Below are 25,871 nucleotides of genomic sequence, written 5' to 3'. Positions count from 1 at the left end.
CGGTTTCTTTAAATTATATAGTTTTGACACATTTCAGTAGGGCAAATTTTTCAACAAAATAAAACAAAACAGAGATAAATATAAATGTTAAAAAACGATAAAAAACAAAAAAAAAAAATGCTACTTTTTATTATAAATAATGAATCATAATTATGATCTCTAATATCTATTAAATAATAGATAATACTCTAATATTAAATAATAGAGACTAGATTATAAATATTAAACAAATAAATTTTAGTAACAAAAGTCAAAAAACTGTAACAATGATTTAAACTAGCGGTGTACCAAAACTCCGTACCGGTCGGAATTCCGCCCGGAATTTGTGACTTTTACTTCATTCTATAGGTAAACCTAGGTAAAAAATTCAAATTTCTTAACAAATACAATTTAATTTTATATTTGCAGTAATCAATTATGTAAGTATTTCTAGGAGTTTAGAAATACTGTGGTGCAAAAGAGTTGCCATCCAGTTTTGGGAAACAAACTAGCTCTTTTTTCATCAATGTTACCGGCCTCTGAAGATAAGTCTCATTTTTAATGTTACTTAAATTTTAAAAAATCAAAAAGTATAGGATGCCTAATACAGTAAATATTTCAATTTCAACCTAAATGAAAAAATAGAAAACAAAGAAAAATTTAATATAATCACTTGCATAATATAAATATTACGCAGGTTAAAACTTTCAATAACTAAAATTATAAGAAATAAATAAAAACAACATATTAGATTTAAATGAAACAAGAATCAAATTAATGATATGGGTTATTTATATATATATATATATATATATATATATATATATATATATATATATATATATATATATATATATATATATATATATATATATATATATATATATATATATATATATATATATATATAAATATATATATATATATACATATACATATACATATATATATATATATATTATTAGTTATAAATGTATATTATATAGCCACGATGCTGAGGTGCAGGCTTTCACTTTCAATCTTGAAGGTAAAAAATTACATAAATATAGTTCTTGTTCCGGCCGGAATTCCGGTCGGAATTTTATTAAAAATTCCGGGGTTCTAAATATCTATTCCGGTACACCCCTAATTTTTACAGATTTATTCGACTTGAACTTTGATTTTATCTTTTGTTTGAAATTTTATCTTTTTGTTTTAAAATTATAAGAAACAAAAAAAAACTTTATATTAGATTTAAATGATTCAACTTGAACTTTAATTTTATCTTTTGTTTGCTTGAAATCTAACATATCAAAGTTAACGTTGAGTAAATATTATTTTGATCATAAAACTATTCAAACTAGGGTTGAAAATTTCTGGAAAATTTTCTGAAATTTTGGAAATTTCTTTATTTTATAATTAACGGGTAAAATTTTATGTCTTATTCAGGCAGTGGTTATGGACAATTTTATGATAAAATATTTTGAAATGGATTATAAAAGTTTTAGTAAGTCCCCTTTGAAAAACGCTTTTTTTGGTATTTTGTTGAGTTTTTTTATTATAACTTTAAGTAGCAACTACGATAATTTGCAGTAGCAAGCTTTGTTTAAGGCTTAACATTATGTGCACCCCATCCCAAAAGGGGATGGAACATTTTTCAATATCTTTTAAATTGGCCTACAAATTACTGAAAACTGTAAATTTAAATATAAAAAGATTTGATTGAATATTTACAGTATTTTACAATTTTTTCTTGATTTAAAGACGTTATTGATTAATGAAAGGCAAAAAGTAAAGACTATTTAAAAATATAGTTAGCAATAAAAATAAAGAACTTAATACATAATGTTCATTGAAGTACTAACAATATTTGTGGTTATTGAAGTAATGATAATGTTTGTTGAAAAAAAAAAAAAGATTTTGAGGTCATAAATTCCACCGCTATGTTTAAATAAGTGTTTGATGCTAAGTTGCTATGATAATACTGTGCTAGTGATGATAAGTACTATGTTTAAATAAGTGCACTGCGAGTAAGACTTGAGTCTCACTCGCCACAACCTTTAAAATAAAAAATAAAAATGGTCCTTAAAAACTAAAATTCACCCGACTGGATTGTGTCAAATAAAGCAAGTACACGAAATAAATGTGAAAGTAAAAAACAACTAAAAAAAAGTACTCCTCAATTTTTATTTCGAACCAAGTAATAATTTTAATACATAATAATATAAGAAGATTAAACATTAAAATATAATATAAGAAGATTATAAATATAAGAAGATTATAAATAATATAAGAAGATTAAACATCAAAAAAAATTTAATTATTCCTGTGGGAATCTAATAAAATTTCGAGTTTTTGCTTTAGTGGTACCCATAAGCTTGCGCACAGAATAAGAATCAAAGCTATTTAATTCTTTTGATAAATATTTTAATATCTTTAATGTTTCTGCAAAGTTTTTTTGTTTTTTTCATTTTTCTTTTAATAATAGCCCAGTACTTTTCAATAACTCTCAATTCTAGGCAGTTTGGAGGATTTTCTGTTTTAGGCACAAATTTCACATTATTCTTTTTACCATTCCATAGCTAGTTTACAATAATGAATTGAAGCTAAATCAGGCCAGAACACAGGTCTGTTATTGCGTAGTTTAATGAGAGGTAAAAGGCTGTTTTTGTAAACATTCTTTAACATATATTTGACCAGAAAGTGTGGACTGAGAAATATAAGGTGCTGATTGTTTGCCACAACTGCAAATAGCTTGCCAAATCAAAGCTTTTTTAGCGAACTTGTCATGTTTTGTGCATTTAAAATTCTTATCTGCTTTTCCTCTATATTTGGCAATATAATAAACAGCACCAGGAATTTGTTGATGATCGTACTTGATATAAGTTTCATCGTCTTCAATAATACAAAAATTTTTAGAAATAAAATTGTCATACAACTTTCTGCCGCGGGTTCTTGCATTTTTTTGTTGAGTTTTATAACGGTTGGGCACTTTTTGTGCTTTGAAAGAATGAAACCATGTTTGTTTCTAACTTTTGCAACAAAACTATGAGATAATCCATATATTTTTGCGCGTTCCCTTAGTGAAAGGCTTGGGTTATTCTTCAAACTGTTAACCAGTTTTCTAACTAGTTTTATATCTTTAAAACCTTCCTTTTTTCTGCCACCAGATTTGCGTTTGATCGATTTTGTTTGAGAAAAACGTTGAATAACACGACTAACGGTGTATGGATGTATTTGCAACGATTTTGCTATCGAATTGTAGCTACTATAAGGATTTTGTAAATATTTGTGCAAAATTTCTTCTCTTACTTCTTCATCTTTTGTCATTTTTAAAACTAATTTCAAGTTAAATCCAAATACTAACATATTTTTTTGAAACCACAACACGTTGTAAACAAAATACAAAACAATTAAAAAGATTTTAATACAACCACTGAAAAAAAATGACGTGCTTATTTTTTCACATTTATTTTGTGTACACACTTTACCCGACTATCCCGCTAAATTTGTCAAAAAACCGACTGTAACTTGAAAATCATCTTCTTTGTGGGGGTAGAACACCCCCTTCCCCGCACACTCTCCTCCTTTAATTGTTTGTATGCAATCTTTACACATAAAAAATCTTTGTATCTTTAAAACACTCTACAAAAACAATGCATAATAAAACTTTTTAATCTAAAAATGATTTTACTGTTTGATTTTGGGAATATTTTACATCAAATTTGAGAGAAGCAAAAGCTAGAATAATGTTATAAACAAGCTCAAAAGACAAGCTAACTCGGACATCCTTTTTTTTTTTCTTTTTTTTTTTTTTTTCTTTTATTACAAAATAATAAATATTTACAATTTTTTTTTTAAAAATACATTAACTCGGGTTTTCTATAGTTTTACAATATATAGTTTTTACAAATGTTCGTAAATATATACATTTTCTATTTTTTTTTTTATATTATTATATATTTTTTGTATTTTTTATTTTTTATTATTTTGTGATTTTTGATTATATATTTTTCTGTGTTTTTTGGTTTTATATTTTTTTGTATTTTTTGTTTTTTATTTTTTTGCCGTTGTGCGGGGTTAGCAGACGTTAACATAACTCCAAAGTAGGTCGACTTTTTCGGCGGCCGTTAACTTATTTATTCGAGTTAATTCAAAACAGCGAATAAAGAAACGTGATATTATGAGGAAACGTGATATTAAAATCTAAGGATTATTAAAGCAAACAAAAACAAAGATTATGGATTTATCTATATATGGTGAAAATTTGAATCTCAGCAGTTCTGATGAAATAAGCTCTGATGATGAAAGCGGAAATATAAAAGGTAACATAATATATAAACATTTTCAGTTTAATAAATGCAGAACTTATTACATTCATTTTGTTTATAACAATGTTGTAAACAAAATAAATGTAATAAATATATTATATAGTTATTAATATACTTTTTAATTTAGAAGCCTGTGAACAAAATTTGAGTATCATTGAAAATGATTGTTTACTTACACATAATATTGTTTATGGTATGTTTTTAGTCACTGTTACCGTACAAAAACTGCTAATAGAAAAATCAAATATGTCAATTTAAATTTCTAGCAGTTAACTGCTAGAAATTTATATTGACAGATTTGATTTTTTAACTAGTTAACTGCTAGAAAAACTAACTTAAACTAGTTTTAAACTTCATATAATAATTTTAAATCACAAACAATTGCAAAAAAATTCTATATGACAACAATTTTTTGTTTTGATTGTTCTTGTGTTGTCTATATAGACAAAATATAGCTATATACGCTACTGACGCCATTTTTTTTCTTATTTCTCCTAGTACTTTAATGTAAGTTTTTTTAAGCTTAAAAAATTAAACTTAACAAATCAATTAATGTTAGCTGTCTTTCAATAAATATTGAACGAAGTTGATAACACTCTTTATCACCTTCGTTCCAATAGTAATTTAAACCTGTCTGTCTCTAAACACTGCTCTCATAGATACAGGCATAAATCTATAAAATATCAAAGCATTAAAACTTGGAACAACCTTCCTTATGAACTAAAAGCTCTCAATTCATTCTCAACCTTTAAAACTAGATTATTCTACTTTTTATTTAAAAAATATAGTAAATGTTTATAATTTCTATAATCAATTTTTGTTGTCTTTAGTTTTTTTTTTTTTTTTTTTTGAATTTCTATTATATATTTTGTTGTCATTACTATTGCTTATTGTTATTTTTATAAATATTTACCAAAGGTGGGCACTTCCGATAAAAGTTCCGATAATCGATAATTATCGGATTAAGAAAAAATTATCGATTATCGGACTAACCTAACTATCGGACTATCGATTATCGGACCGGCAAAGTTGAACTTCCGATAAAGCGATAATTATCGGATCAAAGAAAAATTATCGTAATAAAATTTTTTTTTAAACTATCGGACTAAATTATCGGACCGACTCAAAACTATCGGACTAAATTATCTGACTTCTATTTTTTAAAATGTTCATATATTTAATATTTTGAATTTCAAAACTGGAGTATTTTTCACGAAAAAGACGACATTTAGACAGCCTTCCGCGGCATTCTTGGACAGGTGGCGCGTAATTTGAACAATTTAAAATACTAACTCCGCTCTCGCTGGGTCCTTGCTGCATTCATTTCATCGTTCTGAGTATCACCAGAAGAGTCTGAGTGTCTCTGTGCTTTTAACAGCAGTTAAGTCTGTTAAGTTAAGTTTTTTTTTTTTTTTCAGTTAAGTTTTTTTTCACCGCAATTTTCACCGCGAACGGACGTGTTTTTAAGAGCGTTTTAAAAAACTTATAATAATGGCGAAAAACTTTACACCAGCACAACTTAAAGAAATCCTTGAAAATCATGAGAATACTATGATGAAAATTTTTAATGATCGGATGGAAAAAATGGAAATTAAATTTAATACCTTAAAAGATGAAAACTTTACATTAAAAAAAAATTATCTGAGGTACAGAAAGCTGTTGAATTTATAAGCAAAAGCTATGATAAAATAATAATTGAACTTACAGAATTAAAAAAAACAGAGTCGAAAAAATCACCAGATATAAGTAATATTGAAAATGGAAACAATAACATTGAAGAGAAAATAGCATAACTAGAAGACAGAAGCCGTAGAAACAACTTGAGATTTGTTGGGATTGAAGATAAAGCTAACGAAACTCGGGAAGAAAGTGAACAAAAAATCAAAGAATTCCTCAATACGAAGCTTCATATACAAGAAAATATTTTAATAGATAGAGCCCATCGAGTTGGAAAAGAAACAGGAAAAAACAGATCAATAGTTGTTCGATTTCAAAACTACAAAGACAAAGCCCTAGTGTTAAACAAATATACGACGATGAAGCTTTGGAACGAGCGGTTGTACGTTAACGAAGACTTTAGCGATTTTACAATAAATTTACGAAGAAAGCTTTTCAAAGAAGCGAAGGAATTGCGAGCGAAAGGTAAGTTTGCTAAAGTAACTTACAATAAATTAATTATTCGTGGCCTATAATTATAAAGGAATTCTTTTAATATTCTATAATCAAATTTAAAAACAAAAATGGATGACTACGAATCCTTTACTTTTAATTTTCATGATAAATACTTAAAATCAGATCTTAATTCAGATCCAGATGTCAACTTTTTTAATGATGTGAACACACATTGTTCTTATCTTTATCCCAATAAGTTAAAAGAATTTCTTAATAAAAACGGCACTGAAAATCAAAAAATCAGAATCCTTCACATTAATATTAGAAGTCTGAATAAAAATTTTGAAAAGTTTTGTGATTTTTTAGATGAAACTGAAAATATTTTTAATATAATTTGCTTAACAGAAACATGGATTTCTTCGAATGAGTTTAAAAAAAATTCCATTTTCCATCTTCCAGGTTTTGAAACAATTTTGTTAGAAAGACAAACAAATAAACGGGGTGGAGGAGTTCTGATTTACGTTAAGGAACACATTGTATATCATATTAGGAATGATATGTGTGTTTCTGACGGTGATAAAGAAATCGTAACTATTGAAATTTTAAACAATAAAAAAAAAAGTATTCTATTAAGCTGCTGTTATAGACCACCAGATGGTGCGTTTGAAAATCTTAGTTTCTTTTTACAGCGTAATATCATTCACAAAGGTAGCAAAGAAAACAAAATTACTTTTATAATTGGAGATTTCAACATGAACTGTCTAATTTATAGTAAAGATAAAAAAGTAAAAAGTTTTTATGATGAAATAGATGATGATGGATGATGAATCAGATGGTGATCAGGGCCAGCCCTGGAGAAGAGACTGGTGGAGAGACTGGCCAGATGCAGAAAGAAGATGAGGAGGACCCCTTCAAGTACATGAGGGACTACGACGATCTGTTGGCAAGAAAGGGTGTCCTTGAGGAGGACATTGAAAAAGCTTACGATGAGTGGAACAGAATCAGAGTGAACAGTAAACTACGTGTCTCTTATGACCAGTTCCCCCTGCTCCACAGAGTTGCCTGGTTGGATATGTTCCTCAAGTACAACACCCCCCTCCCCTCCTCCGCAGCTGTGGAGAGGCTGTTCAGTAGTGGTTCAGATATCTTGAGGCCTAAGCGGTCGAACCTGACAGCTTTGACAAACTTGTTTTTATCAAGGGTAACCTTCCCTTGCTTTCTTAAAATAAATTTTTTGTACGTTTTCTTTTTACAACTTTCTAAAATTTGTTGGAAAAATTACCATTCTCTTTTTTGTCGAAATTTTCTAATGCAAAAATTTTTGTGGTTATTTTTTTTATATGCTGGACAGCAATTTTTCTATATACCACCATGGCATACTGCTTTGGGTGACAAGATAAACTATAAGATGCATTTAGTTATTTATGTTTTTGATATTTTGAGATAATTATGATCGGAACATGCATTTTGGAGGTCAACATGTTAAAAAAAAACCTCAGAGGAAATTTTTTTATTCTGGAATTTTTTAACATTAATACACAAGATCTTTCAAGAGAAGAGATAATTTCATCAATTAATTTTTTTAACTAAGATTATCGGACTTAAATTATCGGACCGGTAAATCTGGGAAATTATCGGACTTAAAATTATCGGATTGGTCTTTTTTTTGAACTATCGGACTATCGATTATCGGACCGGTGAATCTGGAAAATTATCGGACTATCGATTATCGGATTAAGAAAATAAACTATCGGACTATCGATTATCGGATTAAGAAAAAATTATCGGGTGCCCACCTTTGATATTTACATTACTATTATTAACTACTTTTAACTATTACTACTAATATTATTATTGTTATTATTATTGTTATTGTTATTGTTATTATTGTTATTATTATTATTATTTGTAGTATTATTAACACCGTTATTTTTATGTTATAAAGTTTATTGTTTTTATTATATATTATGAAAATTAGCATTATATTTATTTGAATTAGATATTATTAGCATTAGCAGGTGTTTACTTTATATTAGTAAATTTACTATTTGTAAACATCTTGAATGTAAAATCTTATTTCAGAAATAAATTATTGATTGATTGATCACAAAAAATCACAATGTTCTATGGGAAGATTATGCCATTCAGTATTCAGGCATACCCCATATGGTTGTTGCTCACAAAATTTTAGATTGTTACCATGGTTTTGATAGGAATATTTCAGCGAAATATTTATAAACAGATATAAAAACAGTTATAAAACAGTTATAAAAAAAAAATTAGAAACTGTTATAAAAAAATAGTTATAAAAAAAAATTATAAAAATGCCAAGGTTATATTATCACATTTATCATTCATACTCAATTAAAAACTTTTATTCTTTTATTTAAATTAAATTCTTGTTTCTCTGAAAAAACAAGAATAAAAGTTTTTAATTGAGTATGAATGAAAAAAAACATTATCACTATTTTAAACAAATGAACATAACATTTCAAAGGTGGTGCCTAATCCTTTTTTTTACAATTTTTAGTAAATTATAGGAAATAAAAATCATCTTTTATCATTTTTTTTCTTTTAGATGGATGATCACAGCTTTCAAAAAAGTTATGTGATTCTGCAAGATACAAAGAAGTTTATATGTCCTGCAAAGTTAGTTATGAGAGAAATATTACAATTTCCTGATTTCAAGGTTTGAGTAACTAAATTATAGGTAACATGCCTGTTATAATTTTATAATGTATGGTGTTTTGACCTAAAGAAGCCCTGAATTAAATTTTAGGGTCCCCAAAGGTTAGTGGAAAAATATATCTTTCTAAAAATGTGCCTTTATTGAATCAGAATTAAGGTTTAGGTGTCTCACCCGACTTCCTTTGCTAAAACCCTCTATAAACCCAGTTTTGTCCTTATTGTTTTTGTATCTTGTTTTATTTTTTTAATTTAGATACCTAAGCATTCAGCTTGGCACAAAAAAAAAGCATCAAAACTATTAAAAGAAAAATTAAAAATCTCATGTTTAAATGAAGTACCTTATATTCGGACAATTGTTGTAGCTATTGATGATTTATCATGATAAACACCCTATTGGAAAGGTAAGAATAAAATTTTTTAATATACTTTTTACTTGCAAAAAAGTATGTGTATATCAGAAATATTGAGTGCGTGGAGGGAATGAGAGCGACCAGCACAAGCATACCAGTTAAAAAAAATTATACAAGGTGCTTTTGTTATCAAATTAAAACTAAACAATAAATACACAAAAATAAAAGCTTATTAAAATGGCTCATTTTTTTTTGTAGGCAAATGGCTCAATGTTCTACTTGTAACCATTAGTTTCATAAGGAATGCGAAAAAATTAACGATATTTCTTTTGAAAACTAAGATAAATATTGGAAATGTCAAGATTGCTACAACTTGGTAAGAAACTAATAATTTGTTATATAAATTGTTAATAGCTGCTGATTAATTATTAATAGCTAATGCAATTAGCCTTATATATAAGTAAAGGAAAATCAAAATGAAATGTTAGTTTACCCAGCCACAAAAATTTATAATTTATTAAAAACCTGCAGACCTCAATTTTTTTATTCCTTCTAAATATTTTCCATAACAGAAATGACTGTTTTTTTGTGTTACAATAACTACTTCCTATTGTATATCTCAGAAACTAGAGCTAATAAAATTTTTTTGATGAATAGGGGCACCAATCAGGGTTGCTGTTCCAGGCAGCGTGACAGTTATTGTTGCCCTGTTAATAGCTTTCCTTTATAAATTTAAATGTATTTAATTTTTGTTTTCATAATTGTTAATATCTGTTTTATTTTAGACTTCAATCATACACTAATCTTAATTCTTCATTGAAACCTTAAAAAACAGCAAAATCACAAAAATCTTTCCCAAATGAAATAAAAAAGTATGACAGACAATGCAATAGAATAAACAATCCCTCAAAAAAAATGATTATTTTCATAGCCACATATATTTAAAGACATTATTCTAACTGAACGTTATGTGTTTGTTACAGAGTAACTGAAGCATGTTTTTACGTAAATAATTTTTTCATTATAATGCAAATCTATGATACTCTTCTAAATGTGAAGATATCTAATGGGAATGTATATATTATAATATTTGTTTTAATTGCAAGCTCTCCTTTGCTTAAAGAAGATTTATTGACCAGATTAAGAATAAGTTACAGCTACTGATTAGTTAATAATAAAACTATAAAAACAAAATGGTAAGTTTCTTTTAATCAACGAAACCTTTATAACTTTTTTCTGTTGAATATCTCTTTATATTTAACAACATTATTTCATTTTAGTGTGGATACCGTTGAGAAACAGTTTATTGGATACTGTTGCAAAATGGTTTTAATTTAGTAATTTTCAAGATTTGAAATTTACTCTATTGATCATTAACTAACAGTTTAGGAAAGAAAAAAAAAATTCCAAGGTAAGAATAATTTTTTTTATTGTTAGCATTTAAAAATGGTTTCCATATTAAAATATGCAAATGTAAGATTACCATGTTTTTTTTTTCTTGTTTTTTTTTGTAAACATCTTTGCTTCCAACAAGGCTGCAAGCAACCACTAATTAAAGTTGGAAATTACTGGAAGAGAAAAGATAAAGATTGTAGAGCAAGATAACGATTGACAGATGACTTAAAGGATTGCAAGTTATATGAATCAGGGAAGCAAGATGAAGGAAGCAAATTCTAAAGAACTGATGTTCAAGGAAAAAAACTAGACGAATAAGAGTTTTTGGAGTACTTAGGAACAGTCACAGAAAACGGATGAGACTTAATTGAATGACGAGTAACACGAGAATGAATTTTTGTAGATTGTACAAGAGACGCTAGCTCTTAGTTGGACCTGCTTTGCAAGAGCAGGTCCAACTGTTTACAATGTGTTTTTGCACCTTGTCTAAAAGAGAAAGGACATCATTAGAAGATCCGCCCCAGATATGGCAACAGTATTCCATACAAGGCCAGATTTATAGAGATAAAGTATAGAATCCGAAGTAAGAAAGTGTCGAGCTCAATAAAGAGCTCAATAAATGCAACCTTAGCAGATATTTTGGCAACAGATTTGATATATGGTTTCCAAGAGAGATCGAAAGCAAGAGTTAATCCTAGAAGGTGAAGAGTGGATGACTCATCGAGTACATCACCGTTCATAAATATAGGAAGATCTAAATTATTGCGTTAACAATTGACTGATTTAAAATCGAGTTTAATCTATATTGAATTTCACCAGCCACTGTGAGCCCTATGCTGTAGCAGAAGTGAAATCCTTTTTAAGCTCATGTGAGATTTAAAATTTTATACTTGGCATTAATCGCCTTTAGGTTTGACAAATTTTAACTAATATTTAACTTTTTTTTTGCAAAATATTTTGCGCTTTGTTTCCCATTCCATAAATTGAAGATATTTAAACATATTTTTCAGTAAAGACTAAAAGAGAAGAGGTGGTTGCATTTCTTCAAGCAGATTTAGCAATACCAGAAATAAAAAACATTAGCTGTGTTAAGAGTACAACTTTCAACAAAAAAAAAATGTTTAAAGAGCCAGGATATAAAAGAAACCCTTCAGTTACAACAAAAAAAACTTATCACTAACATCAAACCCCACAACAGACATACCTAATCAGGTTCATGAGAGGGATGACCCAGGAGCTCATTGTCATGTTTTACTGGTAAAAAAAAACTCTATTGTTCTATTGGTGCTATATTGTTGACTAAAACATATACATTTCTTCAAACTGATTGACTACTAAGTCTGAGTCTTAACATTTGACATTTTTTTAATGGAAATTAAAAAAAAAAGATTCCTGCTTCTCTTTTCACATATGAAAAATGACTCACAACAGATCAAGCAAGAAATAGCAGAAATGACAAGTAGGCAACTACAGTCATGGTAGATAATGTAACTGAACCATTTCGAAAACAAAAATCATTCTCAAGTTATGTTTATCTTGCTGCATTTAAAGAACTTAAAATGCCACCTGTGTTTTAAAAATAGGGGCAAATCAGTACTTGGAAAAAATCCTAAAATAAAAAAGTTCTTTAATGGGTCTAAACAAACTACCCAGACTTGACAAACATAGTCTATGTTCGAAATGGAACTCTGTGTCACACAGTTAATGCAATGCAGAAACGGTTGTCCAAGAACATAAATTTCTTGTCAAAAGAAATCTGCAAACCTAGGTCATCAGACCTTAGTCCTCTGGATAACTCTATATCGGCTAATGTTTAAGTAAAGGCTTGTAAATGCCAACACGACAACATTGACAAATATACAAAATATATTATTTCAATATTCAAAAACTTTAAATTTCACACAGTATCTATGAAATGCTAAGATAATTACTATTAGGAAATCAATTTTTTACAAATATACAGTTAGTTTTTGGCACAAAAGTTGGACCAATATTTCATTTTTTCACTTTGTATGATATTTAATGCATCAAGCATTATTCTGGAAATTTCCAGAAGAAAGCTGTTAAGGGTGGTATCACATTCAAAATGTGCATATAATAATATAGAGATGATGGATTCATAAACAATGATGCTAAAATGTTTTGTTTTTTTGTAACCCCCAGAATTTGACTATTGCTATGAAAATATCAAATGTTTTAAGTGACCCACATTTGTGAAGCTTCTTAGATTTAACACCACATTTATTAATAATAAAATTTTCAATTTTTATGTAACAAGTCACATGGTAATTCATTTTGTGGTTTAAGCTAAAAACAATATTATACAGAAAATTGCATGGCTTTCAACAAGATTTTGCGAGGCTGCTAAAAGGATCTGTGCTTTAAGATCACTGATTTTGCTTATTTGGCTAGTCAGGAAATTTTTGCTTGGAAGGAGACAGACATTGCTTAATCTAATCTTAATCTTTCAATGAGATTACAATAGTCATAAGGCTCCCATGAGTTTTAGACCTAATTTGTATTTTTACAAAATTTATTTAGATCTAGATTAGCCACATCTTGTCCCTGATTATATCTGTTCTGAATTTACCTCCAGGCTAAATTCAGAGCAGATAAAGTGATATAGATTTGTTGATTCTTTAAATTTGAAATGTAGTTGCTTCTTCTAAACATTTCTTCTTTGTACTATAGGCAAACAGTTTTTCGTCTGACTGTCATCATTTTTTGTTTGTATTGTCATTTTTTTAATTTTGTTTGATTTGGCAAATAAATAATTATTTTTAGTCCATCACAAAGAACTTTCAACTGTAAAAAGTAAATAGCAAAAGATGTTGTCAGCGCTTTCCCAGAAAGAAAAAAAACAAAACTTTTTTCTAGCCTTTTTAATTGAAAAGAATTTTTTTTTTAAAATACAAAATAGTTTTACAATAAAGCTGTCATGCTGATTTACAAGAATGGGTTTAAATATCTTGTAGTACCGTAAAATACCTTTTTGGTTAACTCTTTATGAGCTTTGATCTATAAAATAAACAAAAATTTCTATAAAAACATCTGAGAAATAAGCGAAAACTAATTTTTTTAAAAACTTGAGCAAATACCTTTTACCTTTGTAGATATTTGAAATGATTACTAACTTAAAGCGAGTAATAAAGGGCATGAAAATATTAGTTCTTGTATTCTTGTCTAGAGAGTGTTGTCTTCTTGATAAGAAGCCAACACTCTCTGATTGCTTGAGCTTGAAAAGGATTTTACTTCTGCTACATCATGGGGCACTCAGTGGCTGGTGAACCTTAACTCAGATAAAATCAAATTTTTTTCAGCTAATCATTATCACCAATCTTCTTATATTTATGAACCGTAATGTACTTGATGAGTCATCTACCCTTTATCTTTTAGGATTAACTTTATTTACCCTTTATTTTGTAGGATTAACTGTTATTTCCAATCTTTCTTGGAAACCATATATCATATCGATTGCAAAATCTGTCCTTGTTTGGAATACTGTTGCCATATCTGGGGCAGACCTTCCAATGATGCCCTTTTTCTTTTAGACAAGGTGCAAAAACGCATTGTAAACATAGTTGGACCTGCTCTTGCAGCCAATCTTCAACCATTATTACATAGTCATAATGTTGTCTTTATCTCTTTTCTATAAATACTATAATGGGCACTGCTCTAAAGAGCTAGCGTCTCTTTTGCCATCTACTAAAATTCATTCTCGTGTTACTCGTCATTCAATTAAGTCTCATCCTTTAACTGTGACTTCATCAAATCATCATTCAATTTGCTCTTCATATTGTTTTCCTGATTCAAATAATTTGCAATCCTTTACGCCATCTGTTAATTACTATCTTGCTCTATAAACTTCATCTTTTCCATAACTTTCAACTCTAATAGTGGTTGCTTGCAGCCTTGTTGGAAGTGATGATGTTAAAAAAAGTTTTATAGAGATTTAAAAAATTATATTATTTTTAATTGAATATTTAGAGATGCTTAAGGTGAACATTCTTTAACAAAGCAATTTCCCTGTTTGTTTGTTTTTTAATTTTTTTCTGATTCACTCCTAACAAGGCTGCAAGCAAATACTATTAAGTTAGGAGTTACTAGAGAAAAAAAGAATACAGTTATAGAATATGGAAATGGTTGACAGAAGACTCAAAAAGTTGTAGGTTGTATAAGACAGGAAAACATGAAGATGGGAGAGAGTTTCAAATAGTTAAAGTGCGGGGAAAAAAACTAGACAAGTAAAAGTTTTTAGAGAATGAAGGTAAGATATAGTAAACGAATAAGACTTTGCTGAATGATGGGTCAAACAATAAACAAGATCTAAATATGAATAGGCCCCTAGATTATTTGAATAATAACTTCTTTAAAAAATGCACATTTTTAATGTATCATGTTTGAATATTTTATGCCTAATGTTTAAATGTAAAGAAAATTTTTCACCTTGTTTGTTTAAATCTTTAAAGTTTCAAACCTAAAAATATATTTTTTTGCATTAAATACAACCTTTATGCCTTTTTTTCCGTAAAATGACAAACTAGTTACTTATCAATTAACAAGATTCTTATCTCGCAAACAAAATAGTATTATTAAACTTTGATTTTTTTATTAACCTGAATTATGCTTTATTTAAACAGAAGCTTTAAAAAGCTGTCAAAACCATATAAAATGACTTATATTTTATGTTAATGCTCTTCATCTGATACATTATTATTTCCAACTATAATGATTATCACAGCGCAGTATTACAATACTATTCTAACAATAACTAAATTTAATAGTAGGGTATGGTTTAATCTAACGGTATGGTTATAAAAAATAAATTAAAAGTAAATATCTTTTTTTCTCTCGAAATATGACTCAACATAAAAATCTAGTAATGTTTCAATAGCTTTTAGTAACAGTAGAGAAAATTGCATCCTTTTTTTTAAGATTTCAATAACTTTTTAATGATGAAGACTTTATAAGATTTAGAAACATTTTTAAATAAAAATAAGTGTTACCTTAAAATGTTATTGATTTCGTAAATCTGTCTCTTTTAATTTGTAGGTTTTTATAAATGACCAGTTAGTTTATGATTTAAAAGATAAACATCTTACTGAGTTTTAACTATTAAAATCATATCTAAAAGTACAATGTAAAACTAAATGTAAGGTTGCTTAGCTCCAAATCACTAAAAAAAAAAAAAAGGATTTTAACATATTAGTTTTCAATTTTCAAAACATAACAACTTTACAATAGTTATAAAATAACATGCCTAATATTTACAATAGTACAATAATAATTACAATAGTTATAAAATAACATGCTTAATATTTATCAGCATTATTTTGCATTAAAAATAACATTTGTTACCTCTGTTAAAATGTATTAGCCTCATTAAATTAAACTAAATGTTATTTCCAAGGAAACTTGAGCAAATACCTATTAATTTGGTATCTAAATATTTGAACTAATTACTCACATTAAGTAAGTTGCAGATCTCATCTGAAAAATCAAAAAACTGTATTATTCTTGAATACCATTTTTTTATATTTAGTGATGCTAAAGGTAGATCTCCTAATAAAGCAATTTTTTATATCTCTTGATAATTGAGATATAACTATTATTGAATAGTTATGCACAAATTGCTAAATAAGATACTAAGTCTTTTATTTTAATTATCTAGACTTAGTATCGTATTTAGCAATTTGTACATAGCTATAATTTATGTAGTCATTGAGTTTGGTGATTGCAAGAAATATTTAGGGATTATTATTGATTACCAACCTAACTTTACTGAACATATAAAACATATCTCCAATAACATTGCGAGCAAAACTGGATATTTTGGTAGAATAAGCAAACTTTTAACTCAATGGACTAAAAAGATAATCTTTCTAACTATAATTACTCCCCGCTATGAATATTGTGCTTCTATTTTTCTTAATATAAACAATAATAACTAAAACATCTTAGAAAAACTACAAAACTAAGCAATGAGAATCATATTAAAATGTGAATGGTCAACTCACAAAACAGAAATGTTAAAATTGCTTGGTTGAATCAGTGAAAACAATTAAATAATTTTTAAATCACTATGTTTAATTCACAATATTACATCAACTTAAAATGATATTTTTAAACAGTTCTATTTAAAAGACTGTGAGTTACATCAACATAACACTAGACAAGCTAGTTATTTTCATAGTAGTAGCCAAAGTAATAGAGCAGGGCAGAAGTTATTGTTTGTGTGTGGTTTGAAACTACTCCATGAAGTGGATTTTTTGTTTGTGTGTGGTTTGAAACTACATCAGCTAGTGGATTTGTTCAACTTGACTTTTTTTAAAAATTCAAAAAACTACTCCAAACTTTAAACATTATTCCAAAAAAAAAAAATTATATATATATATATATATATATTATTTGTAATAAACGCGAACAGTACGAGTCAAGCCACCTTCGTTTAACTTAATAACGAGCCAAACTGTAATTAAAAACTTGTTAATACGGAAAAATAAAAAAATAAAAAATATACGGTAAGCGAAAACATCGACCTACTTTGGAGTTATGTTAACGTCTGCTAACCATTAAACTTAAAAGCTTACAAAGTCCATGGATTTCCAAAGGTCTTATTAAATCTTCCAAAAAAAAACAAAGACTCTATGAAAAATACTTAAAAAAAAAAACTTACAAAAATGAAAACAAATACAAAAATTATAAAAACCTCTTTGAGAAAATAAAAAAACAAGCAAAAAAAAATTATTATTCTAATTTATTGCAAAACAATATCGGAAATAACAAAAAAACATGGGATGTTATAAAAGAAATAATAGGGAAAAAAAAGATTGACTCTGGTAATACACTGCCTAAACGTTTAAGTACTAATGATAAAAACATATTTATCAGTGATGAAAAAGAAATTGCTGAAAGCTTTAACAATTATTTTATAAACATTGGAAAGACGTTAGCAAATAAAATAACCCAAAGTAAAAAACTATTTAAATCACACTTAAAAAAAGTAGACTTTACAATGGATGAGTATGACTTATCTCCTGATGAGCTTTGGAATGCTTTTGAAACCATACAGTCCAGAAAAAGTTCTGGTCTTGATGACATAGACTCTAAAGTTGTTAAAAACGTTTATGACGTTATTGAGTATCCCCTAATGTATATCTTTAATCTCTCATTAAAAAATGGAGTTTTTCCTGACCGCCTAAAATTAGCACGCGTAGTTCCAGTATTTAAAAGCGGAGATGACTCGACTTTATCTAACTACAGACCCATCTCCATACTCCCATGCTTCTCAAAAATATTGGAGCGCATAATGTATAATAGACTCTTTACATACCTCCAAAATCATAACATCCTCTACAACAACCAATACGGATTTAAAAAAGGCCACTCAACTGAACATGCTGTAATAAAATTAGTTAACGAAATTTTAAGTGGCTTTGACAAAAACAAACACACCCTTGGAGTATTTATCGACCTTACAAAGGCTTTCGATACAGTAGATCACGAGATCCTTCTATACAAACTTTATAATTATGGTATAAAAAATAAAAATTTAAAATGGTTCAGTTGCTATCTAAAAAACCGTAAACAAGCCTTATTTTACAATAAAACATACACTCCTCTTGAAATCGTCACATGTGGTGTTCCCCAGGGGTCTATTCTAGGACCTCTGCTTTTCCTAATCTATATAAATGACATATTTTTATCTTCCAGTATATTGAATTTCATTCTTTTCGCAGATGACACTCAAGCTTTCTATACCCACTCTAACATTACTACACTTTTTAATACAGTAAATCAGGAACTTGAAGAGTTGAGCGATTGGTTTAAAGCAAACAAACTTTCTGTCAACATTCAGAAAAGTAATTATATCTTTTTCACAAAACCATACAATTCAGACAAACTACCATTAAAACTTCCAGATATTCTATTAGACAAAGTTAGACTAAATCGAGCGTTCTCAGTCAAATTCCTCGGGGTATTCTTAGATGAACATATTAACTGGAAAGACCACATTAATATATTAAAAAACAAAATATCTAAAAACATTGGAATTATGCATAAAACCAGATATACTTTAAATAATGCATGCCTTAAAAGTTTTTATTTTGCATATATACATAGCTATATTAACTACTGCAATATTGCCTGGGGTAGTACCTACCAATCAAAACTAGATTTAATATATAAAAAACAGAAACAAGCATGCCGTATATTAACAAACGCAAATAGAAATGCCAATTCTAAACATTTAATGAAGGAACTGAGAGTTCTTAATATCTATGAACAAAATATCTATTGCATTCTTCAGTTCATGTTTAAACTCAAAAATGATCTGGTCCCTGAAGTCTTCCATAACTTTTTTCGCCTTATCAATCACAAATATCAAACAAAATACTCTATCAAGAACTACTATATTCCGAAAACCTCTTTAAGACAATCTAAATTCTCAATATCCAGCAGAGGACCCCAATTGTGGAACTCATTTCTAACAAACAAAATAAAAACGATAAACTCATTCCAACATTTTAAATGCGTTGTAAAACAACAGCTACTAGACCTCAACATTAATGAAACAATCTCTTATTTTTAAAATTTTTCCTTTTTCATTTTAAATCTTCATTTTTTCTTGAAATTCTATTATATTACTTACTTGGTTATTTAATGATGTTCATTGTAAAAAAAAAAAAAAAATTTATATGTATTATAAATATTTTATTATATTTGTATTTGGTTTATATTTTTGTTATATTTTGTCAACGACAAAAATGGGGCAAGATGATAAGACTATTGTCTTCTACTGCTCCAGTCATATATTTCACGGTAAAGTGTTGTACAAACTTATATTAATAATGACGAATATATATATAAATATAATAAAAAAAAAAACAAGCGAAAAATAAGAATCGCGCATTTTTTTTAAAAAGCAATAACACGATAGTTGTTATATGTTACTTTTACTTACATTATTTTAGTGAAACAACGAAAAGAAGATGTCCGAGTTAAAGCGATGCTGAAAATTTTAAGTGAACGTTTAAGTGACGATGAAAATCAATTTTTAAATACCCGCCTAACCGGTGTGGAATTAAAAGAAGCCCTTTTTAAATTTGAAAACGGAAAATCTCCGGGCTATGACGGACTTCCAGCTGAATTTTATAAAACCTTTTGGCAGACTTTAGAAAAAGATTTTGAAGAACTTGCCTACGAAATACTTTTCCTAGAAAAAAATACCAGCCACTCTATGAAAAGATCAATTATTTCACTGATTCCCAAACAAGGAGATCTTACCGAATGCAAAAACTGGAGGCCTATATCCTTAATCGGCGCTGATTACAAAATAATCACAACAACGCTGGCCCTAAGACTTGCAAAAGTAATAGGGAAAATTATACAACCAAATCAAACTTGCGGAATCCCAGGTAGAACAATATTCTCAAATTTACATTTAGTCCGTGATCACGCGGAATTTACGCGGAATTTAAAAATCTACCTAGTTTCATTTTGTCAATAGATCAAGAAAAGGCGTTTAATAAAGTCGATCGTGCGTTTCTGCTTCAAATTCTCCGAAAATTCAATCTCTGAGAAAATATTTTATCTTTTGTCAACACCCATGGCGTACTTTATAACAGGCCTATTCACCGTGCGGATGACGTCATAAACTGGAGGCGAGTTTTTTAAACAAAAAATACAGAAAAAATAACCTAAACTGAACATAAAAATTAATTTTTAAGGAAGAAATAATAATAAACAACAAAAATGCATTTAAAATATATTACAAAATAATAATACTTTTTTCTTTTATTCTATTATAGCGATATACAGTATAATTATTTAAATTTAACAGTTCAATTTAACAAAAAAACAGTTGCTTTCGACCTTTGTTATTTAACACTAAGTTTTAAAAGTTTTTGTTTCGGTTCTTTTTCAGACCTTGGAGAATATAAATTACAATATTTCTTAAAGAAAACATTTGAAAATGTAACACCATGGTTTCTACACATATTTAATTTATAGGATTCTGATACAAGCATCATTAGATTGCACAAGGAAGATATGCATGTATTATCAGCTACTTCACGAAACATAATATAGCAATATATTACCCATTGACAAACTAAATCACCAGGTATAGTTAATCCTCCACGATTAATTTCTTCAGTAAAATCTCTAAATTTCTCATAATAAAAATATGAATCATCTGAATCTTTGTCATTTCGGACAACATAACCAGCTATGTAAATTAGAGTCATTTTGACATCTATAGATAATATATTTTCTAATTCTGGCAAATTATCAAATATCAAACATTTTTCTTCATTTTAAGTAAAAACTACATCTTGTTAATACGACAACTTTATTATACTTTTATTTTTCGACTCTGTTTATTAAATTCTATTTACAATTTTTATACAGAAACAAAAATTCTCGAGGGCGTAATTATATACAAAAATAGCTTATGACTTGACTAATAAATTACATCAATTAACTTTGATAATATTATGACAAGAATTTTATACACGTAACAATAAAGTTTTATAACGATCAGCTATTATCACATCACCCCAAGAACTGAAGTTCTTAAGTAACATAGTCATTTAAATATGTCGGCTTTTTCCTTTCTCTGGTTGATCGTCTGATCGCTGGTAATAAATTATCAACGATTTCTCTGCCGTCAGCTTCCTCCTCAGCGTCAACAACTGTTTCTTCAGTTCCTTCCTCTCGTGCAGCAAAAATGTCTAAATCTTCTAAATCACTTTCATCACTGTCAACCTCTTCACTGATAACAATTTTACTTGAAGCGTTTGAAGAATTTGAGGCAGGAGCTATTCTCACGTCTCGCACATGTCTTGGTACACCATCAATTTCAATATTTGTGTTTGTGAGTATGTCAGTTACAGTACCAATTTTCCAAACTGAAGTGCACTTTGCATCAGCGGGGCGAACATAAACTTTTTCTCCAATTCTATAAGTTTTCATAACTTGCCGTTAACTTTCCTGAGTTTCAGTGTTTTTCTCCTCTTGAATTGGCAGACGCCAAACGTACTTATTTTTTTGAGAAGCAGGTGCAGATTCCTCGTTTGTTCCCACCGTTGGTGTTGCATTGTACCAAAATACCGCTAATAAAGGACATATTTGTGCCCTCGCAGCTGTTCGTTTTACTGTGCGGTGGTTACGCTCAACAATCCCATTTCCTGATGGTCTATATGCACATCTATACTTCTTTTTAACACACCATTTTTCACATATATTTGAAAATTCACTAGATTTAAACACCGCTCCATTATCCATTAACAGTTCTTGCGGCGGGCCATGCTCCCTAAATACGGATTCCAATTGACTTACTACATTTTTGGTATCTTCGCGAGGCAACTTTCTCCAAATTGCAAACCGACTTGGTCCACAGTCAATCATTGTTAAATATGGCGACCCCTTATAGTGAGTCACATCACAAGCAACTCGGTACCATGTGTCTGGTACATCTAGCACTCCATTTTCCCATTTTATTGGCGCTGGATCAATTGAATTACATTGACAACATTTGCGAACACATTCTTCGACATCTTTTCTTAATACGTGCAGAAGTCTTCGTTGCACTGTAAACATTGTCCGATTAACGCCAAAATGATGCTTTGAGTGACAATTACGAATTTCTTCAGCAATACTTACTCCACATAGCTCTTTAGTACTTCTTCGTGAAAGCTCATTTAACCAAGTCTTTGGAACTCTTGTCAACACGTCAGCTTTGTTTTTGGAGGACGGAACCCATTTTAACGTGATGTTTATATTATATTCTTTTATTAGGTCTTGCAATAGAGAAAGTCTTCTTTTAATAAGCATTTCTGATAATGCATTTGATCGAATCCTATGACTTTCAGTCAGCATACTTTTTAGCCATCCATGAACTGTTACTGAATCAGTGAACACCGACAAATTCTTTATATCCCACTTAGCAGCTAGGTTTATCCCACGCACCACAGCATCTAATTCAGCAATATTAATATGCATAACATCATTTATACTTCGAAGCCAGGCTGCATCCTCAACTATTACGCCATCGTATTCTATAGCAACCCCTATTGCCATGCTGCTAGCATCACACCACAATGTTGCTCCATTTTGAATCCCTTTAGCATTCCATTTCCCTCTCACAGAATCACAAACTTCTAATCGACACAATATTTCGATTAACCATGACTGAGCTTGATCTCCGATTAGATCATCCCAAGTATTTCCTTTACTATGACGTTTTATAAAACTGCAGGCAATTCTAAGCCACCCTCCAACAGGATAGTGACCTAATAAGTGTCCACATATTGAAAAAAGTTTCCGTCGTGTTACTTTTTCAGTTTTGATATTTTGTGACTTTGGAATGATGTATAATGCTAAATGACATGACTGAGCTTGATCTCCGATTAGATCATCCCAAGTATTTCCTTTACTATGACGTTTTATAAAACTGCAGGCAATTCTAAGCCACCCTCCAACAGGATAGTGACCTAATAAGTGTCCACATATTGAAAAAAGTTTCCGTCGTGTTACTTTTTCAGTTTTGATATTTTGTGACTTTGGAATGATGTTCCACGTTTCCTACATAGCTCCTTTTTTTCATTTCTAAACAGTTGCAAACCCAACACTCGTGCAGTATCACATTGCACCGGCTCTTTTGTTACCAATCCATAACACGCTAAATGATTTACGACCTTTTAAACTGATGTCTTTTCCAAATTGACAATTATGTCATCAATGTAGTGGTCTGTTGCTTCACTAATACCAGCATTAAGATTCAACACACTGCCTAAGACTGAAGACATTATTTTTGGGGCAGAATTTAACCCAAAACCAAGACGTGTAAGATAGTATTTTTCTTCTTTGTAGACTACCTTCTGATGCTCCCACAAACTCGGATCAATATGTATTTGCATATAGGCGCATCTAAGATCAAGCGTTGCAAATTTGTCACCAACAGTTCTCCATTTTCTAACTTTTTCATCACATGCATCACTTGAGGCATTATGTGAATTAACATACTGATTCAATTCGCGAAAATCTAGAACAGGTCGTATCTTTCCTTTATTTTCCTGCTCAACAGCCATTAACGGGACAATCCCTATTGTACTTTTTTCTTCTTTGTTGCATGGTTTCAACCAGCCATTTTTTACCCATACGTCCATCTCGTCATTAAATTGATGTAACAACTGGGGTTTCACCTTGTACTGCGCGACAGAATTTCTCAGTTGTGGTTGACCTTGTTTCCATTTATATTTAGCAGTCCACTTTGTACCATCAAAATAAGCATCAAAATCCTTGTCCTTTATACCAACAGCTTGTTTCTCTGCATGAATTGAAACAAAACCAAATTCAATTTTTCCATTGTACAAATGCACTCCTCCATAGCGATTAATGACATCCATACCAATAATAGCATCAATACCGTTGACAACACTTTTCAGAATCATTACTGATGTTTTGAGCTTTTTTCCTTCAATTATCAATGTTACTGTAGCTTCTCCCTCCGTTTTCACAAATTCTCCATTAACAGCCAACACCATTAGTTCATTTCTTCTGATACGAACACCGGCTTTCTGAGCCATATTGTTTGAAATAATAGTTCGAGTACATCCGCTGTCAACCAGTGCTTTTCCAGTAAAGGTGTTCACTTGCACAGTGCATATTGGGAGCGCCGTTAGTTGTTTAGGGAAACAGCTGGCGCTCGCGATTCCCCATTTAAGTTTCCCTGATGCAACGAACAAAATCTTGCAATGTGTCCAGATTCTCCACATCTAAAGCATTTTATTCCATCATTAACAATTTGTTTCTTCGAAAAACAGATTCGGGCAACATGTCCAGGCTTGCCACACTTATAGCAGTTAAAATTAGTAGCGGATGGTTTTTTAACATGTTTATCGAAACCAGAGATTGCTGTTGAAACATACTCTTCTTTTGTTTTTTCCGTCATGAGTACTCGTGCATGGTTTAATGCATCCTGTAAACTGATCCCAAATATTTTCACTTGTGCTCGTAGCTGCTTTGAAATTTCACCCGGCAATCCAGTTATGAACGCTCTTAGCAATAATTCTTCGCTTTCAACGTTGGCCAAACCCATAAGTTGACGTAAACTGGCCAAATACACATCAACAGATTCACTGTCATTCCATCTCCGATCTCTGAACTGCTCGTAAGCTTGAAAACCATCGACTGCAAATGCATCTAGTAGAGCTTTTTCAATGTCCGCAGCGGCGGTTTTTTGGCTCTCCCCAAGTTGCTCATATAATGCAAACGCACTGCCTTCAAGAAACAGCGGAATGATCAATGAAAGATCGCCCATATTTTGCAGCTCTCCCACCAGTTTGATTTTTTTCAGCCACACTACAACATCTCCAGATCCATCAAATTTTCCAATCATTTTCGCCATAGATGCCATACTGCCGAAATAGCTTGTTAATACGACAACTTTATTATACTTTTATTTTTCGACTCTGTTTATTAAATTCTATTTACAATTTTTATACAGAAACAAAAATTCTCGAGGGCGTAATTATATACAAAAATAGCTTATGACTTGACTAATAAATTACATCAATTAACTTTGATAATATTATGACAAGAATTTTATACACGTAACAATAAAGTTTTATAACGATCAGCTATTATCACAAGAATGACCTGATGTAGTAAAATCAAGATCAACACCATATTTGTCTAATTGCAAAAGTAGTTTTGTTTTTTTGATACCTACTTTCTCTAGTATTTGTTGAACAGTGATAAAATATGTACCTCCTGATCCCTGTCTCAGTTTTCCAAACTGCTTTTCTAAAGGATCAGGTGTAAATGTTACAAGAAAAACATACTTATGACTTGCAGACAAGAGAAACTTTGATAACTCCACAAGGCCATTACAAGTGTGATAGATACTTTTAGAAGTATCTTTAGTGAAACTTTTAAAACGAACTATTTGAGAAGAGCACATTTACTTAGCCATGTTTTACAAATTCTAACAGCTTTTGAAGATTAAAATCATCAGAAGAGAAAATAGCAG

At 29.6% G+C, this 25,871-nt stretch overlaps 2 protein-coding genes across 2 annotated transcripts; both read right to left on the bottom strand.

The window, feature by feature from the left end:
* Window positions 1–21,820: 21,820 nt before the first annotated feature.
* Window positions 21,821–24,426, bottom strand: LOC136082587 (uncharacterized). The gene is made up of 2 exons (XM_065802003.1): window positions 23,545–24,426; window positions 21,821–23,422 (listed from the first exon to the last, which is right to left on the bottom strand). Exons 1-2 carry the CDS (start codon window positions 24,424–24,426, stop codon window positions 21,821–21,823), a joined length of 2,484 nt encoding a protein of 827 aa, XP_065658075.1.
* Window positions 24,427–24,518: 92 nt separating this feature from the next.
* LOC136082586 (uncharacterized) lies at window positions 24,519–25,256 on the bottom strand. Its single transcript, XM_065802002.1, has one exon. It carries the CDS (start codon window positions 25,254–25,256, stop codon window positions 24,519–24,521), a length of 738 nt encoding a protein of 245 aa, XP_065658074.1.
* Between the last annotated feature and the right edge of the window lie 615 nt (window positions 25,257–25,871).

This window comes from Hydra vulgaris, chromosome 07 (genome assembly GCF_038396675.1).
Source record: "Hydra vulgaris chromosome 07, alternate assembly HydraT2T_AEP".
NCBI lineage: Eukaryota > Metazoa > Cnidaria > Hydrozoa > Anthoathecata > Hydridae > Hydra > Hydra vulgaris.
The sequence above is the reverse complement of the archived record's forward strand: the minus strand, read 5'-3'. Positions and strand labels throughout refer to the sequence as shown.